This window comes from Felis catus, chromosome D1, assembly GCF_018350175.1.
Source record: "Felis catus isolate Fca126 chromosome D1, F.catus_Fca126_mat1.0, whole genome shotgun sequence".
In the NCBI taxonomy this organism is placed as follows: Eukaryota; Metazoa; Chordata; class Mammalia; order Carnivora; family Felidae; genus Felis; species Felis catus.
In genome coordinates this window covers 7192546-7212377 of record NC_058377.1, presented here as the reverse complement: position 1 = coordinate 7212377, position 19832 = coordinate 7192546, and the positions used below count along the sequence as shown (strand labels likewise).

Sequence of the window (19832 nt, the reverse complement as noted above, 5' to 3'; positions counted from 1 at the left end):
GGGTCGAGCCCCACAATGAGTTCTGTGCTGATGGCACGGAGCCTGCTTGTGATTCTCTCTCTCCCTCTCTCTCTGCCCCTCCCCCATTCACACTCTTTCTCTCAAAATAAATCAACTGTAAAAAAAAAAGATGTGGCATACATATATAATGGAATATTACCCAGCCATAAAAAAGAATGAAATCTTGCCACTTGCATGACATGGATGGAGCTATATAGTATTATGCTAAAAGAAATAACTCAGTCAGAGAAAAACAAATACCATATGTCACTCATGTGTAATTTAAGAAACAACAAATGAGCAAAGAAAAAAAGAGATAAACCAAGAAACAGTCCGTTAACTATAGGGAACTGATAGTTACAAGAGGGAAGGTACATAGGAGGATGAGGGAAACGGGATGGAGATTAAAGAGCACAACTATTATTATGGAAAAAAACAATTTAAAAAATATTTGCAAATCAGATCCAACAATACATTTCAAAAACCATACACCACAATCAAGTGGGATTTATTCCACAGGTGCAAGAACTGTTCAACATCTGCAAATCAACACAATAGACAACATTAATAAAGGATTAACATCATATGATCTCAATAGATGCAGGAAAAGCATGACAAAATTCATCATCCATTCACGATAAAAACTGTCAACAGGGACGCCTGGATGGCTCAGTTGGTTAAGCATCTGACTTCAGCTCAGGTCATGATCTCACAGTTTGTGAGTTTGAGCCCCATGTCGGGCTCTGTGCTGATAGCTCAGAGCCTGGAGCCTGCTTCAGATTCTGTGTCTCCTCCTCTCTCTGCACCTCCCATGCTCATGCTCTATCTCTTTCTGTCTCTCAATAATAAATCAACATTTAAAAAATTAAAAAAAAAAAAAAAAACTCTCCAATTCGAAGAGTTATGCATCCCTATGTTCACAATAGCATTACAACAGCCAAGACACTGAAAGCAACCCAAATGTCCATCAATAGATGAATGGATAAAGATGTGATGTGTGTATGTGAGTGTGAGAGACAGAGAGAGAGGAAGAGAGAGAGAGAGAGAGAGAGAGAGAGAGAGAGAGAGAGGGAGGGAGGGAGGGAGGGAGGGAGGGGGGGGGTGGCTCAGTCGGTTATGCATCTGACCTTGGCTCAGGTCATGATCTCATGGTTCATAAGTTTGAGCCCCATACCAGGCTCTGTGCTGGCAGCTCAGAGACTGGAGCCTGCTTCAGATTCTTTGTCTCCTCTCTCTGCCCCTCCCCAACTGATCACACTCAGTCTCTCTCTCTCAAAAATAAATAAACGTTAAAAAAATGAAAGAATGAAAAAAGAATGAGATCTTGCCATCTCAAACAACATGGCAGACCCAGAGATTATCCTCAGTGAAATCAATCAGAGAAGGACAAATACCATATGTAATTTCACTTACATGTAGAATCAAAAAACAAAACAAAACAAAAAAGCAGAAAGAGACCCATAAATACAGAAAACAAACAGATGATTGCCAGAGGGAAGAAGGATGGGCAAAATGGGTGAAAGGGAGTGGGAGATATAGGCTTCCAGTTATGAAATGGATAAGTCATGGGGATGAAAGTCACAGTCAATAGTACTACAATAGCATGTATGCTGACAGATGCTAGCTATACTTGTGGTGAGCACACATAATGTACAGACTTGTTGAAATGGTATGCTGTAACCTGAAACTAAGACAATTATGTGTTAACTATACTTCAATTAAAAAATTCATTAAAATTTTTAAAAAAATTTTGTAAACCTGTCTTCTTTTCTGCTGCTGACCAAGCAATGTTCTGAATTATTCAATCTCTTAAATATTTTCTTAAAAGGAACTAGCCCACATACTCCAATGGTACCTTTCCCAAGTACAATAACAAATAGAATTATAGGTTATTTAAAGTGTATTAGTGTCAGAGAATCTGATCCACTCAGATACCCTCAAAAAATAGACTTTCTGAACCTTCAAATTTGATAACCAGAACTCTAGATGACAGTCACCACACCAGGAGGCCAGCTTACCTGTTTAGATGAAATCTCCACCTCTTTCCTGTCCACTGCCAACAGTGCCCCAATATACGTTATAGAAAAAAGAAGGACAAGACAAAGGACAAACCTTTCCACCAATGATGAGACCAGCCGAAAAGTCATGATTCTTTCCTACTTTTCGGAGAACCTCAAAAGTCTGATAGGCCAGTTCTCTTGTGGGTGATATAATCAGAACCCCCAGCCCGTCTGTTGAGGTCCACTGCAAACGATATAAGGCTTCCAACACCTCAAAAAAGACAGCAAATTATGTTTAGTAAGTCCTTTCAGGAGGCGGCATCTTGATTCCTAAGCCAACCGTGCTCCTCCAAATCAAAGGCACATTCTGAGCAGAAGACACACCAGTCACAAGTTCTTTCCAATCAGCAAAATGAAATTCTTTGTTTTTTTTTTTTTCTTTTTCTTCCAGCCACCAGATCCCTCAAGTCATAGAGGGAAGGGAAAATCAGGCCCTGGCAGCTCAGCCGCTGCCAGAGCCCTGCCCAGGGAAGAATGGCAATCGATGAAAGGTATGTACAGCCCTCAAACTATTCAAACACATTTTGGAAAAATATCTGTCACCATTTTCTGAATGGAAACCACATTAAAATAAACTTTCATCTGTATAGTTACTATAATTATATAGTCACTGAATTTTCTAGTTGTGGGCAGACATTGTTAGGAAAAATTGAATTTAAGAGAAAAATAAAAACAACTTTTCAATACTTGGGACAAAAACTCAAATGTGATTTTTCTAAGCCAATTATTTTGTAGGAATTAAATTATGAGATCGACAGCACAACTGAGATAGAAGTAAAGTCCTACGAGTTTTACTGCTCAAAAGGACAGATATCAACATCCTGGAAAATTTTCAACGAGTCATTCAATCTAAGTGAGCATATTTCAGCTTTATCCTAAACAAGTGACAAATATAAATGAAACTGGCAGGTTTATAAGCATAAGCGCATGAATAGCCTCCGAGGCCTTTCCGTGGTCCTACAACAGGGTAGAACCATCCAAACCTGCCACCCAGGAACATCCATATCCTTCAGGAATGTAAAGGCTGGTTAAGGTAATTCATTCATTCAAGTTACTGAGCGCCCACCATGTGAAAGGCACTGCGTTAGGATGGAGGGAATATGGTGGAGAACAGGACAGCTGGGGGCCCCTGTCTGTTAAAAGTGGCATTCTAGCCAGGGGAATCCAATAGGAAACAACTCTCTCCATAATGATTTGTACCTAGGCAAAGAATGCTTTACAATCATATAACAGAGAGGCACTTAGGGTGGTTCAGTTGGTTGGGCATCTGGCTCTTGGTTTCGGCTCAGGTCATGATCTCATGGTTCAGCGCACAGGCTCAAGCCCCACATCGGGCTCCATGCTGACCGTGTGGAGCATGCTTAGGATTCTCTCTCTCCCTCTCTCTCTCTGCCCCTACCCCTGCTCACGCACATGCTCTCTCCCAAAATAAACATTTTTTTTAGAATAAATAAATAACAGGGTGCCTGGGTGGCTCAGTCAGTTAAGCATCCAACTCCTGATTTCAGCTTGGATCACGATCTCAGGTTCACAGGTTCAGGCCCTGCATCAGGCTCTGCGCTGTCAGTGCAGATTCTCTCTCTCACTCTGTGCCCCTCCCCAGCTTGTGTGCACTCTCTCTCTCTCAAAATAAATAAATAAACATTAAAAAAAGGTTTAGGGGCACCTAGGTGCCTCAGTCAGTTGAACATCCAACTTTGATCATGATCAGGTCATGATCTCACGGTCTGTGGGTTCAAGGTCTGCAATGGGCTCTGTGCTGACAGCTCAGAGCCTGGAGCCTGCTTCAAAACTGTGTCTCCCTGTCTCTCTCCCCCTCCTCTACTCACACTCTGTCTCTCTCTCTTTCAAAAACAAACATTTTTTTAAATTAATAAATAAGAAAATAAGTAAAATAAAATCACGTAATAGAGGACCTAACCCAGTATGAATAAACTACTTACTGGAACAAGGAAAGCCAAAGTCTTGCCAGATCCTGTCTTGGCAGCTCCAAGAACATCTTTCCCTTGCAAAGCCAATCCAATAGTCTGCTTCTGTATCTCAGTTACCAAACGGTACTGGGCTTCTTGCAAACCTGCCATGTAGAAGGAAGGAAAGTGATACTGTAGAAAACTCCTACAAAACAGTAGTACGGACTGAACGGCGCCCCCTAAAATTCCTACATTGAAGCCTAACACCCAGTACCTTTGACTGTGACCGTATTCAGAAAGAGGCCCTTTGGAGTGCCTGGATGGCTTAGTTAGTTAAGTGTCCAACTTTGTTCAGGTCATGATCTTGCAGTTTGTGAGTTCGAGCCCCACGTCAGGCTCTGTGCTGACAGCTCAGAGCCTGGAGCCTGCTTCAGATTCTGTCTTCCCCTCTCTCTCTGCCCCTCCCCTGCTCATGCTGTCTCTCTGTCTCAAAAATAAACACTAAAAAAAAAAAAAAAAAAAAAAAAAAAAAGAGGGCCTTTGAAGTGATGATTAAGTTCAAATGAGCCTTGATCTGATGTGACTGGTGTCCTCACAAGGGGAAATCTGGACACAAAAGAGATACCAATGGTATGACTGTCCAGAGGAACAACCACATGAAGATGCACAAGAGAGTCGTCATCTGCAAGCCAAGGAGAGAGTTCTGGAACAATCCCTTCCACGATGATGGCTCTCAAAGGAAACTAAACCTGCCAACAACTCCATCTTTGGACTTCCAGCCTCCATAACTGTGAGAATATTAATTTCTTCTAAGCCCCCCAGTCTGTGGGATTTTGTTCTGGTGGCCCTGACACACTAATATAAAAGACATCACTTTTGTTTTCTTGTTCATTTTAACTAACATAATTAGATTTTATTTTAATTCCTGACAGGCTATGGCATCTTGCTTTTTCACTACTGCTCTTTAACCAGTCCAGAAAGGAGATGAGAATGACACATCAGTAAAACTCAAATGAATTAATATTGTTTCCTGGTGTTAAAGGTTCAAGATATCAAAATTATTTGCCAAAATGATCTTTTTCAGGTTAAATACTCTAAATATTTTTCTGTTTATAAAAAACATCAAGAAATCCAACAACATGTCCCAAGATTACCATCCTCCTACCTTTTAATGTTTTTTTGGACAAAGGGAAATCTGAAAATCTTGTAATTTCATTTACATTTATCTGAAAAAAGAACAAGGAGACTGTTCAGCTAAGGTAAAATATATAATTCATATAATTATATATAATTCATTTGTCTTACAACAAAACCATTTTTTGTCTACATTGTGCCGTCCAGCTAATTCTTGGTACTACAGGATTGAATTCAATCACTACTAATTAAAAACCAATGTTCCTTCTAGAAGGAAATACACCATAAGGAAGTTATCATGAATCAAAAATATAAACTTGTAACAATTTAAATTGGTTTAAAAATAAAAACACCTCATTCATTCAACACACACACACACACACACACACACACACAACCATCACCAGCACCACCCTCCTTCACCTCTAAGAATATGGTAGGTCAACAGCACATCAATTTTAGGAAGAAACTTTACCTTCAGACCATCCTTCAAGGAATATCAGTTTAAGAAATAAGGAGCAAAGGGACTCTACGCCACAGAGCACAATGAGAATATTTCTACTTACACACTTTGGAGAAATGATTGAACTTAATTGGAGAAATGTATCTTGTTATCACAAACCTTTTCAAGTTTTAACCATAAGTCAATGGCATGCAAAATCCAACCAGACAACTCCTCATTCGGGGGTATAGTAAAGGAGGGGGCATTATTTAACAATAACCAGAGGAAATGTCTCTGTCATGCTTTGAAGCCACAATAAGTAACATTTTGCCCTTTAACTTTACATTATCTAAATGTTCATTACTGATGTTCTTCATTAGCATAAACCCAATTTTCTGAATTTCATTTCGGTTACTCAGGAGAATTATTTTATTACAGATGCTGAAAGCAGGAACTCCTGTTCAGATCTGGGAATATGCTGCCAAATTATTCATGATTCACAAAAGGGAAAAGTTGCATTTGTAAGGTTCATTTATTTAAATTATACTCCAGGCAGTAAAGGGATGACAGCTTTTATTTCATTTTACAGTCTACACATCATCTTCTCCAAGATTCTTAAAGCAGCCCAGATATGGTTAGTCTCTGTTCTCACATGCTGCAAACACAAGTATTAAAACATTGCCTTGATTCCCACAAATCATTCCAGAGAACAGTAAAGAGGAGTAATGAGTACACTCACATGAGAGAGAGAAAAGTTCATTAGAACATCTTGTCCCATCAAGGGGTCAATCTCCCAAACACAACATTAAAATTAGGTCAACTGACCTCCCAATTAGAAGGTCAATATCCCAAACACAGCATTAAAATTAGGTGAAGTCCACATGTGCACTTGTGGTACAATCAGCTAAAAAGCTGTTTTCACAAAGAACAGAATGCCTACAGAAGGAGCCAGACGGGCAACACACGTTCATCCTCCACCAGAGACACAGCCCGGGCACAGCGGGCCACTCCAAGGAAATGCTGCACCTCTCCCTCTAGTCTGTCAACCCTCCTAAATGGAAAGTCTGGAAAAACGAAAACGGTTCCAGCACTTTATCAGCCATAAACATTTACAACATTTTCTTAGAAAAAAGTCAAAGAAACAGAAGGAAATCTGTACTCGACTCATGAACTGGAACAGGAGTCAAACTATGGCCCAATCCACCTGCTGCTTGTTTTTGCAAACAGTTAACCTGGAGCACAGCTACAACCACTCATTTACGTGTTGCTTATGCCGTTGTGACACAGGTCATGTGGCCCACAAAGCCTAATATTGACTATCTGGCCCTTTACAGAAAACGGTTGTCAAGTCTGTTCTAGAAAACTCTCTGTTAGGGGCGCCTGGGTGGCTTGGTCGGTTAAGCGCCCGACTTCGGCTCAGGTCATGATCTCACGGTCCGTGAGTTCGAGCCCCGCGTCGGGCTCTATGCTGACAGCTCAAAGCCTGGAGCCTGTTTCAGATTCTGTGTCTCCCTCTCTCTCTGCCCCTCCCCTGTTCATGCTCTGTCTCTCTCTGTCTCAAAAATAAATAAACGTTAAAAAAAAATTTTTTTTAAAGAAAACTCTGTTACAATCCAAGGAATAATTAGAAGTCACAGAGTCGGCTGTGGGTCCTACAAACAAAATAACATTTTCTCCCCTTCCCTTCAGATGTTTCTTTTCTTAAAAAATCACTCCTGTCTTCCAATGTTCACCCTCCCTCTGAAATCTGTATCACTCTTCTGAAATCAGAAAACAATTTTCCAGTGACAGTACTTGTCCCAGACTTCTCATCAGCTTTCCAGGGAAAGCTGGAGGGGGCGGGAGGAAAAGCAGGGTGGACACCACTCAACTACCTCCTATACTTCTTGCAACTCTCTTCTCACTACTCATGTTTCTCACAAAAGCAAATAATGCTTCCACATCCTCAAAGCCGGAGAAGAAAGTAAGTGTAAGAACATCCTGGAATGCTCCACCCACTGCAGTCACGACAAGAAAAGCAATCCGCCTCAAGCCACCCCAAATTCTGATTGACTATAGGGGGGAAACTACATTAGAATGCAGGGTTCCTATACAGCACTAGCTGATTCAAAGCAAGTCTAAAAGAATCCCAGGTGCAGAGATGGAGTCATTTAGCAGCAGTGACAACAGGGGAACTGAAACAAAGATCTCCAACCTCTCTCAACAAGCTTCAATCCCCAACTCTCCCTCAGAACCCCCAACACACACCCTTACAGGGTGGCCTTAGGGATAAGCCACTCAGTCCTGACTCCCCAGCAGCGGTCGGTCCTCCAGATCTACCACTGACAGCACCATTCTTCCCTAGCAGCAGGACGATCAGAGACCCATTCCTGCAGGACAGGAGATTCCCTTAATGGGCAACAGTGGCTCTAGGACGCCCCATCAACAGAAGCTTTCTTAGACTGTGCTGCAGCCTGAGTCTCTTCCCATGGCTCCTCCAACTCCCTCCTTTCCCTATTTCTGTTCCTTCTCTTTCACTTGCACAGACACTTCCCCCCAATAAATCTCCAATTCACTGGGGCACCTGGGGGGCTCAGGCGGTTAAGCGTCCGACTTCAGCTCAGGTCATGATCTCACGTTCCAGGAGTTCGAGCCCCGCGTCAGGCTCTGTGCTGACAGCTCAGAGCCTGGAGCCTGCTTCAGGTTCTGTGTCTCCCTCTCTCTCTGCCCCTCCCCCACTCACGCCCTGTCTCTCAAAAATGAATAAATGTTAAAAAAAAAAATCTCCAATTCACTTAATCCCACTTTGGCATTTGCCTGTCAGAAGATCTAAGACCTACACTATACTAACAGTCTCCGACCCGGTCTCAGCCTCCACAGCCTTTGGGTATGCTCTCTACTTGCCCCCAGAGACTGCCTACTATTTTTGGTTAAAGTCTCTAAACATGGGGGCACCTTGGTAGCTCAGTTGGTTAAGCGTCCAACTTCAGCTCAGGTCATGATCTCATGGTTCATGGGTTCGAGCCTGACATCAGGCTCTGTGCTGACGGCTCAGAGCCTGGAGCCTGCTTCAGATTCTGTCTCTCTCTCTCTCTCTCTCTCTCTGCCCATCCGCTGCTAGTGCTCTGTCTCTCTCTGTCTCAAAAATAAACATTTTTTTAAAAATTTTTTAAGTAAAACACAAAAAAAATAATAAAGTCTCTAAACATGGCCTCTGTACATACTTCCTATGGTTGCTGAAACAAATTCCCATTAACAGTGGCTTAAACCAACGTGAATTTATTAACTTGTAACTCTGAAAGTCAGAAGTCCAAAATGGATCTCACACAGCTAAAATTACAGTGTATGGCTGGGCTCCATTCTTTCTGGTGACTATTGGAAAGAATCCCTATCCTTGCTTTTTCCAGCTTCTACAGATACTCCCTGCCATGTAACTTACTCACAGGTTTCAGGATTAGGCTACAGACATCTTTAGGAGGCCATTATTCTAACTACTACAGCCTCCAAAACCATTGTCAATCCACCTCTGCCCCTCTTCTCCCGGAGCCAGCTTGGGAACACATACCACACTTCAAGGAGAATCTCCCCCTCAGAGAACATCACTTATTTTCACATCTTTTTGTATATCCTTGTGTTGCTCCCTTGACCTACAATGTTCTTGCCCATCTTTTCTATCTGGAGAACACATCATTCAAAGCTGCTCGACTCACAGCCACCACAAACTGCTGGGCGGTTCGCGCCCTACACAAAGGCATGTAGGGGCACCTGTGGCTCAGTCGGTTAAGTGTCTGACTCTTGATCTCAGCTCAAGTCTTGATCTCAGGGTCATAAGTTCAGACCCCACGTTGGGCTCCGCACTGGGGATGAAGCCTACTTAAAAAAATTAAAAAATTAAAAAATTAAAAAATTTACAAAGGCTGAGGTATAGGGGCTGCAATCCAGCTCACACTCAGCTCCACAAGCCAGGCCTGAGGCTGCAACCACGAGGAGGAAGGGGAGCATGCCCAGAGTAAACATATTCTTCTAAGTCACCTAGCCAGAAATGGCAGGGACAGAATAAATCAACTTCTGTCCCCATAATTACACCACTCTAACTCCACAGCACTGTACATAGGTACCAACTCTCTGCCCTAGAGACAAAGACATGTATTTTTTCCCATCTTTTACGACCTAGGCCTCAACAAGTGCCTTGTCAAACTGTTACAAAATGTTTCTGAATCAAATTGTCCAGTATTTTCCCAGAGAGACTACCTAGCAGCACCCCTGTATTGTAAACACACTGTAAGAAAAAGTTTTATGCACAAATGTTATCATCTGAGGCAGCTTGTAGTGAGGGTCTGAACCTTAGTTACCTGGACAGTAACAATCTGCTTTGCTGGTATTCTAGTACGGCTAGCCCTGGTATTCGATTTACAGTGCATTTCCTTCTTGACAAAATATTAAGAAAATATTTCTATGAGTAAAAAAAAAATAATAAAACATGGCAATACTTACAGGAAAAATCTACTCCTTCAATTTAGTGAAAAGATTAGAATTTAAACATCCATGCAGTACAATGCAGTAAAGTATAGTGATTTGGAGTCTGGCATCATTCCTAGACTAACCAGAGTCAGAAGTTTCTCACTAGCAGCTACTTAACCTTACAGAAATTATTTAATCTTGCTCTTCCTTAAAGCTTCTCACCCATATAATGTAAATAGTCTCATGATGTTGTCTACTGTGACGATATGGCAAAATAACATGTAAAAAGCTTCATAAATGTTAGTAATTATAATTAAAACAAAAGACCAAAAAGAATAGACTGATGTTACCAACTAGAATAAAGCAATCTGGAAAAGGTCCTCATGCACCAAACAACATGTCAACACTGAGCGCCTATTCCAGGATAAGCATTGTGCTACCAGTGTCTGGGAAGCGAAAAGGTGAGTGTATCCATGGTTTCTGACCTTGAAGTTCATGGTCTAGTGGGAGAGTTAACGAAGAAGTTACAGAAACCAATCATCACAGCCGGGTGATAAATACTGTAACAAAAGTATATACAAAATGCTACAGACAGCAGCCCTAACTCTACTGGGGAGGTTGGGAAGAGAAGTTTCAATCCTAAAGTCCTGGCAAGTATTCCTACAGTGAGAGAATGGGGGTGCTCACTGCAAATGGTGGAAACATCAAGTACCAGGACAAGAAGCATCAAGGACCAAGGCCAATTCACAAAACTACAAATTGTTCTTTCACGTATGCCTATCACAGGCTACCTCATTTGAGCCTTGTAACATTTAGTGATCTCTGCTGAATGAAAGAAACTGAGACTCAGGAATATTAAGAAACTGGCTAGTCAATACCCAAACTGAGTGAGATTTAAGCCAGGTCTGCCTGACCACAAATAACTTATGCTTCCACTAGAGAAGAACATGTTGACACATTAAAGTATTTGACCATTGGGGCACCAGGGTGGCTCAGTCGGTTAAGCGTCCGACTTCGGCTCAGGTCATGATCTCGCAGTTCGTGGGTTCAAGCCCCGCATCAGGCTCTGTGCTGACAAAGCTAGGAGCCTGGAGCCTGCTTCAGATTCTGTGTCTCCCTCTCTCTTTGCCCCTCCCCCACTCATGCTCTGTCTCTCTCAAAAAAAAATAAACATTAAAAAAAATGTTTTAATAAAGTATTTGACCATTTTCCTGAAAGTAATTGTGAGTCAAGGAAGGGTTTTTATCAATAATAGGATGACTGGATTTTCATCTTGGAAAGAATCATTCTGTCAGCAATACGGAGGACAGAGTAGAAGGGAATAAGGCCTAAGGGCCAAATCCCCATTAGCCACCAGTTTTCCTCACTGAAGTTTTGCAGGAACACAACTATACCCATCTGTTTAACTATTTCCATGGCAGCCTCTATGTTACAATGGCAGGGTTGAGTGGTTCCAGCCTTCTGACATGCAGAGTTGAAATCATTTACTATCCTGTCCTTTACAGAAAAAGCTTGCTAATCCCTATTATAAGCAATAACTACTGTAGCAACCCAGACAAGAGATGAGGGGGCCTGAACTAAGACATAGCAGGGGGGACAGAGTAACAGTTTAAAAAATTTAAAAGGCAGAGGAAATTATCAGTGTGACTGACTGGATGTAAGTACAAGTGGTGAGAGGGAAGCGTCTAGGATTACTCCTAGGTCTCTAGCTTGACAGTCTGCTTACACGGTGGGGCTAGGATGTGGTGGGCTAAACAACAGCCCCCAAGTATATCCATATGCTAACCTCCAGAACTGTGAATATTACCTTAGATGGCAAAAGTGATTTTGCACATCGTTATTAAAGACCTTGAGATGGGCAATTATCTTCAATTATCTGAGTGGGCCCTAAACACAATCAGAAGTATCCTTATTTAAAAAGTGCAGAAGTACAAGGCGCCTGGATGGCTCAGTCGGTTGAGCATCTGACTCTTGATCTTGGCTCAGCCATGAGCCAGGGTCATGGGATCAAGCCCTGAGTTGGGTTCTGTGCTCAGTGTGGAGGCTGCTCGAGATTCTGTCTCCCTCCCTCTGTCCCTCTTCCCTGCTCACGTGCAAGCTCATGCTTGCTCTCTCTCTCTCTCTCTCAAATAAAATGAAAACAGGGACACCTGGGTAGCTTAGTTGGTTAAGCATCTGACTCTTGGTTTCGGCTCAGGTCATGATCTCATGGCTCATGAGACTGAGCCTCATGCCCGGCTCTGCACTGACAGTGCGGAGCCTGCTTGGGATTCTCTCTCTGTCCTCTCTCTCTGTCCCTCCCATGCTCATGTTTGCTCTCTCGCTCTCTCAAAATAAATATTTTTTAAAGAACAATAATAAGGGGCACCTGGGTGGCTCAGGCGGTTAAGCGTCCGACTTCGGCTCAGGTCACGATCTCGCGGTCCGTGAGTTCCAGCCCCGCGTCGGGCTCTGGGCTGATGGCTCAGAGCCTGGGACCTGCTTCCGATTCTGTGTCTCCCTCTCTCTCTGCCCCTCCCCTGTTCATGCTCTGTCTCTCTCCCTCTGTCTCAAAAATAAAACGTTAAAAAAATAAAATAAAATAAAGAACAATAATAAAATAAAATAAAAATAATAAATAAGGGACGCCTGGGTGGTTCAGTGGGTTAAGCATTTGACTCTTGATTTCGACTCAGGTCATGATCTCATGGTTCATAAGACTGAACAAGGCGTTGGGCTCCACAGGGGCAGTGTGTGAAGCCTGCCTGGGATATTTTCTCTCTCTCTCTCTCTCTGCCCCTCCCCCAATCACTCCCTTTCTCTCTCAAAATAAATAAACTTTAAATAAATAAATAAAAATAAAATGGTTAGAAGTAGATTTGACACAGGACAGAAGGGAAGCTATCCAAAGCACAGACTGAACGCAACCACAAGCCAAGGAATAAAAACAGCCACCAGAAACTAGAAGCAAGAGGTGGGATTTTCTGGGTCGTCTGGGTGGCCCAGTTGTTTGGACATCCAACTTTGGCTCACGCCATGATCTTGCAGTTCATGAGTTCAAGCCCTATGTCAGGCTTTGTACTGACAGCTCAGAGCCTAGAGCCTGTTTCAGATTCTGTGTCTCCCTCTCTCTCTCTGCCCCTCCCCCACTCACACTCTGTCTCCAACTATCTCAGAAATAAATGAACATTAAAAAAAAAAAAAAAGAAGAAGTGGGATTTTCCCTGAGAGCCTCCAGAGGGAGTATGGCCCTGCTGATACCTTGATTTCAGGCCAGTGAACTGGATTTCAGACTTATGGCTTCCAGAACTATGAGAAAATAATTTGTTAGAGTGGCAAATAGGGAACAAATACACAGGACTGTGAATTTAGAAATAAAAGATAATGAGCTCAGTTTTGGACTTGTGTTTTTAAGGGATCCTACGACACTCGGGTAAAAACATCCAGCACGGTCAGAAAAAAAGAATATGAACTCAGAAGAGCTGTGGATGGAATACAAGAAGGAGTCACCAGTCCCCAGGAATAACCCTTGGGATTACACAGCAGGGAAGAGGATAAAGAAGGGCTGAGACTATATAGCCCCTAAGCAATTCTAGTTAGATCAAGACTCTAAAATGCCATCTAACGGTAGTTTACAGTGGTTTCTTGAAGTGCTGTGCATCAGCAATAGTAGTAATAATTTAACAGCAAATACATTTATATGTATCAGGCATCATGCAGAACACTTTACACGCATTCTTACTAACTCCTCACAACAACTTATAAACATTACTATGCCTTCTAAAGACAAGAAAGGGGGGGCGCCTGGGTGGCGCAGTCGGTTGAGCGTCCGACTTCAGCCAGGTCACGATCTTGCGGTCCGTGAGTTCGAGCCCCGCGTCAGGCTCTGGGCTGATGGCTCAGAGCCTGGAGCCTGTTTCCGATTCTGTGTCTCCCTCTCTCTCTGCCCCTCCCCGTTCATGCTCTGTCTCTCTCTGTCCCAAAAATAAATAAACGTTGAAAAAAAAAAAAAAAAAAAAGACAAGAAAGGGGAAGCTGACAGAATAAGTCACCTACCCAAAGCCACTCGTCTGGTCATCAAAAGCCAGGATCCAATTACCATTTACCTTAACGCAGACAAAGATAAAGTTTATCTACCTAATCTTACCGTTGACCTAAGGGTCGCTTAAAGGAAAGCTATACCAGCATGACACTTGATGACCATAATTCCAGAAAGGTCCCACATATTAAACCCCTGATTATACCTCACTAGAAGGGGGCAATCACTGAGAGGGTGAGTGAGGCGGGTGAAGGCCAACAGAAGGGATTTAGGGGTGGGGAAGAGAAGAAGGGGTACTGACAGTGCTGGGGGGGGGGGTGGCACAGTGAGGACAAGAGGTCAAAATGGGAACCACAGGGATACTCATCTGGGGACATCAACAACAATGTGGGGTGGCAGGTGCCAGAAACAGACCCGGAATCCAACTTTCCCTAAGTCAATTCTTGGATGGGGTCACGAACCTAAGGAGAGAAAACGAGATGAACGAAGACCGATGAGGCAGGATGCAGACCTGGCATGACGGTTAACAGGAAAAGCTCTGGGGCGCCTGGGTGGCTCGGTCGGTTAAGCGGCCGACTTCGGCCCAGGTCATGATCTCGCGGTCCGTGAGTTCGAGCCCGGCGTCGGGCTCTGTGCCGACAGCTCAGAGCCTGGAGCCTGCTTCAGATTCTGTGTCTCCCTCTCTCTGACCCTCCCCTGCTCATGCTCTGTCTCTCTCTCTGTCTCAAAAATAAATAAACGTTAACAAAAAAAAAATTAAAAAAAAAAAAAAGGAAAAGCCCTGGAACTGGAAAGACATGGGTCTAGGTCCCAATCGCACTTCACCAACTAACATGGGAGCTTAAAACAGGTTCCTTGCCCAGGTACCTGGGGGGCTCAGTCGCTTGAGCCTCTGACTTGGGCTCAGGTCATGATCTCGGGGTTCACAGTCCGTGGGTTCGAGCCCCACATCGGGCTCTGTGCTGACAGCCCAGAGCCCGGAGCCTGCTTCGGATTCTGGGTCTCCGGCTCTCTCTGCCCCTCCCCCTCTCACACTCTGTGTCTCTCTTTCTCTCTCTCAAAAATAAACATTAAAAAATTGTTTTAAGGGGCGCCTGGGTGGCGCAGTCGGTTAAGCGTCCGACTTCAGCCAGGTCACGATCTCGCGGTCCGTGAGTTCTAGCCCCGCGTTGGGCTCTGGGCTGATGGCTCAGAGCCTGGAGCCTGCTTCCGATTCTGTGTCTCCCCCTCTCTCTGCCCCTCCCCCGTTCATGCTCTGTCTCTCTCTGTCCCAAAAATAAATAAACGTTGGAAAAAAAAAATTTTTTTTAATTGTTTTAATAAAAAAATTGTTTTAAATCAAAAAAAAAAAAAAAACAGACTCCTTATCTTCTCAGAGCCTCACTGTTCTCATCTGTACAACAGGAGTACGACCCGTACCTCAGTTCCAGGTAAGTAATTGGTATTATTATGGATGGGTTAGCGGCTCCAAATCTAGGGGTCATGATTCCCACCACCGTGGTGGGTATTACTGTGAGTATTAGAGTAACTGTTTCACTACTCATCTCCTTACTCCGAAGTGCATTCCCATCACTTCGTCGGGAACGGCGTGACGCGCAGAAGAGCGGCCCGGACGGTCCACTGGCCGGGTCTGCGGCACCCAGGTGACGCCCCGTGGGGCCTCCTCCGGGCCCCTCTCGCCGCCTCCCTTCTGCAGCCCGGTGGACCGACGGCGTGCCCCCGGGATAGGTGGCCGGCCGCCGCAGGTACCCCCCCAGCCCCGCGGCCCGCCCACCCCGCGCCCCCGCCCCACCTTCTCGTAGTTCTGCATGAGGCGGCTGATACTCTCGCGCTCCACCTGCCACTCGGGCTTCTTCAGCTGCTTCCTCAACTGCTTCTTTTGGCTCTGCTTGTGGCTGTGTTTCTTCTTCCAACGGTTGAAGCTCCGCACCGGGTCGGGCCGGCCTTCCGGGCCCCGACAGTCGGCAGTTTTGCCCATCGCGGCGGCGGCGACAGCCCAGACCGCCCCCAGACACGAGACACCTCAGGCCAGGCGGAGGCACGGTTCTGAGGAGACGCGGAACCAGCGTGGGGGAGAGGGAGACGGCGCGTGCGCGAAACCCAGAGCCCGCCCCCGAGCTTTTGAAACCGGGGCACGCGCCTTGGACTGCAAGGAAAAAGTGGGCGGTGATTGGCGACTTGGATTCCGCAGGGCGGAGCGGCCTGAGGAAGAAGGCGGGGCTAGCGGCGTCGGAGCACGCCGGCCCTTTAAATGGACGCATGCGCACGGTTGCTGTTACTATGGTGACGTCACACGCTTAACACTTTTTGGCTGTTAATACACGCTTGCCCCGGGTTTACCTTGGCAAAGCGTGAGCGAGCGTGCGCGTAGGCACGCACACACGGGCACACGTGCTCAATCTGAGTTACAGTTGTGATCCCCCCTTTTTGCGTATTTCGGCCCAGGGAGCTGAAAGATTTGCCCAAAAATCAAATATTCCTCTGCAGAGTACCAACCTAGGAATAAAAAAAATGATTGTTCTATATTCTACTGTCCCTCTAGGTTTTCCCTTTTTTCCGGCCCCTCAGACTCAGTTGCTGCTGCAGCAGCGAGCTGAAGCACAGTCGAACTGAATTTGCTATGAAGGCAAAATGAAAACTAAAAGAATTGAAAAAAAAGTTATTTGCAATAAATCATTTTAAGTGAGTTGGCCTTCAGTGAATTAGTTTTTTGACGCATTTACCTAGAGTGCGCATAGGTATACACTGGATGGTGGTGGGGGCAGAGCTGTAGCGTGGACAACAGAAAGTAGGTTCAAAGCTGACATGTAGAGTGTTCGCACCTTCAAATTATTTTTTAAACCCGCATAGCCTGATGACTACCCCAACACATGCCTACTCCCCAGACAGAAAGTGGTTGGGGAAGTGGGGCTGTGAACTGGAGAATCTCCTCCCCCAACGCAAGGTCACTAGATATGGTGGAGGGTGAAGCTTTATAAAGGGAGGCTATTTAAAATTACATACACATCCACAAAAAATTCAAAATAGAATGACCATATGATCCAATACTTCCATCTCTGGATATGCAAGAAAGAATTGAAAGCAGTATCTGAAAGAGATGTTTACATACCCATATTCATAACATTATTCCTAATATCCAAAAGGTGGAAACCACCCATGTGTCCATCCAGGAATAGTGGATAATACTGAGCCCTCAAAACAAAGGGAATTCTGACAATGTTCCCATGTGGATGAAGCTGGAGGACATTATGGTAAGTGAAATCAGACAGTCACAAAAGAAAAAATCCCAGATGAATCCATTTATCTGAGATACTTAGGGTAGTCAAAATCAGAGGTGCCAGAGGCCAGGGTGAGGAGAAAATGGGGAGTTCCTGTTTAATGGGTGTAGAGTTTCTGTTTAGTAAGATGAAAACATCTCTGGGAGACTGGTAGCACAATGATGCAAATGTACTTAATGCCACAGAACGATGATGATACACCCAGAAATGGTTTAAGTGGCAAATTTTATTTTTATCTTACCACAATTTTTATTTATTTATTTATTTATTTATTTATTTATTTATTTATTTATTTATTTAGAGACAGAAAAAGCAGGGGAGGGGCAGAGAGGGTGGTGTGACAGAGGATCCCAAGCATTCTCCTCACTGACAGCAGAGAACCCGATAAGGGGCTCAAACTCACAAAGGATGAGGTCGCTACCTGAGCTGAAGTCAGTCGCTTAACTGACTGAGCCACCCAGCCACCCCTGAATCTTATCACAGTTTTAAAAATTGTTCTTAATTTCTTTTAAGTGTCTATACACAACAAATGAGGGTCTCAGCTCTCACAGTCACTCTTCTAAAGCTAAAGCAACCGGCTACATATACACCTCAGGCAAAAAAAAACTGAACGGTCATCTCTAGATCTCTCGGAAAACTGGCCTAAGAGAAAGACCGGGACGTAATGGCATTTAGGCAGCCGACAAAGCAATGGTGGGTTGCTAAGCTCCCCCTGTGTCTTCAGTGAACCCACCAATTAATAACTTCTTCTACACACTTGTCATTTCTAATCATCCTTACTCGAATATGAAAGAATAACCAAAGACCACCAAATGTTTAAGGAAATCCTTTTTTAACTTAAAAGTTGGAACCTAAAACTAATAAACCAAAGGAAAAGGAAAGAAATCTTCAAAAGAAATCATTATTAACATTTTTGGAAACATAAGGCGTTGTTACCCGTGAGCAAGAACAAGAACTGTACAGAAAGTCAAACAGAATTCTTAATAGAAGTCATTTTGTTTGTTATGTAAATCAACTTTTTAACACAAAATAATAGAAAAGTAAAAATCTAATCACAATAAAGAACTCAATCTCACATTCCAAAGTCATTAGGATGGAATAATTTGTAATACAAATAGCTCATATCTTGATTGCCTAAAATGACACCTTCATGGTGTTTTCCATGCTTATTTGCTACAACACCTTGTTTTCTGTAGAAATGAGTCCTAGGCAGGCTTTCAGTTATGACATTGAGGATATTAAATTGTTTTTACAGCATATTAATATTGACACTCTATGTTCTCCAATACCAACCAATATTCAGCAAGCTCCTGAAGAGCTAAAAAAGTTTTGGAAATGTGCCTGGTAACTCCTACTACAAATATAGGCAAAACTTCAGTCCGGGGAGCAATTATACTAAAATTTGGTGGGTGGGGAAGTGTAATATTTGTTCCTTGTACCTCGAAATCTACGTAATATTATTCATCAGTTACTTAATATTATTCATCAGTTTCTACTGTAAATTTTTACATAGTTGTGATTGTTCATCATCATAATTCTCCAAATTACATATGTCTCTAAAACTGTGGAAAGACCATTATATTCTTTCTGTACTTTAAAACCTTTTCAAAAAAGATGATCTTGTTTGAGAAAGCAAGAACACTCCAGTAGTGATGAGCACAACCGTCCCCCAAATCTCAGTTTATAAATGCCATTTTTCCCCGATCAAATGAACCAGAGATCTTTGTAGACATAGGTAATTCCAGGCCTGGGCCAGAGAAAGTACAGAATAACTCGAGGTGCCAGAAAATAAAGAAGAGCTCAAAGAATGATGATGTTGGTAGTTGTTATAAGAATGTTTGCCTTAAATACTTCTATTTCATTCGGCCTTGTACTCACGTAGTTTTCTATAGGTATGTTCTATTTTCAATAAATATGGTTTAAAATATGAAATGTCCACACCAAAATAGTCATGTAGATTAGTACTGAGGAAATAAATTTAAATATAGGTGTTTTCAAAGAATTTCTTTGGCTAGTATTCTAACCTTTATCTAGATAATTTATCTGTAAAAATATCAACAATTTATAAAAGAGCACTGCTTACTGCTTCTAAGTGAATACTAGTGATGGGATGGCTTCAAATCGACTTTCATATTATATATTTTGTAATGATTTCAAAATTAATATTTCAGAGAGCCTGGGTGGCTCAGTCGGTTGAACATCGGACTCTTGGTTTCAGCTGAGGTCATGATCTCGTGGTTTGTGGGTTCAAGCCCCACGTTAGGCTCTGTGCTGACAGGGCAGAGCCTGCTTGGGGTTCCGTCTCTCTCCCTCTCTCTCTGCCCCTCCCCTACTTGTGCTCTTTCTCTCAAAATAAATAAACTTTTAAAAAACTAGGGGCGCCTGGGTGGCGCAGTCGATTAAGCGTCCGACTTCAGCCAGGTCACAATCTCGCTGTCCGTGATTTCGAGCCCCGCATCAGGCTCTGGGCTGATGGCTCAGAGCCTGGAGCCTGTTTCCGATTCTGTGTCTCCCTCTCTCTCTGCCCCTCCCCCGTTCATGCTCTGTCTC

At 43.5% G+C, this 19832-nt stretch overlaps 1 protein-coding gene across 1 annotated transcript in view; it reads right to left on the bottom strand.

Moving 5' to 3' along the window:
• The window catches only part of DDX10 (DEAD-box helicase 10), a 278794-nt gene extending 262706 nt beyond the window's left edge, over positions 1-16088 (bottom strand). The window contains exons 1-4 of the mRNA XM_011286334.3: positions 15797-16088; positions 5136-5196; positions 4004-4134; positions 2113-2271 (exon numbers count right to left, since the gene is read on the bottom strand). Of these exons, the coding sequence (XP_011284636.1) occupies positions 2113-2271; positions 4004-4134; positions 5136-5196; positions 15797-15982 (537 nt within the window). The 5' untranslated portion in view covers positions 15983-16088. The remainder of the gene's footprint in view (positions 1-2112; positions 2272-4003; positions 4135-5135; positions 5197-15796) is intronic.
• Between the last annotated feature and the right edge of the window lie 3744 nt (positions 16089-19832).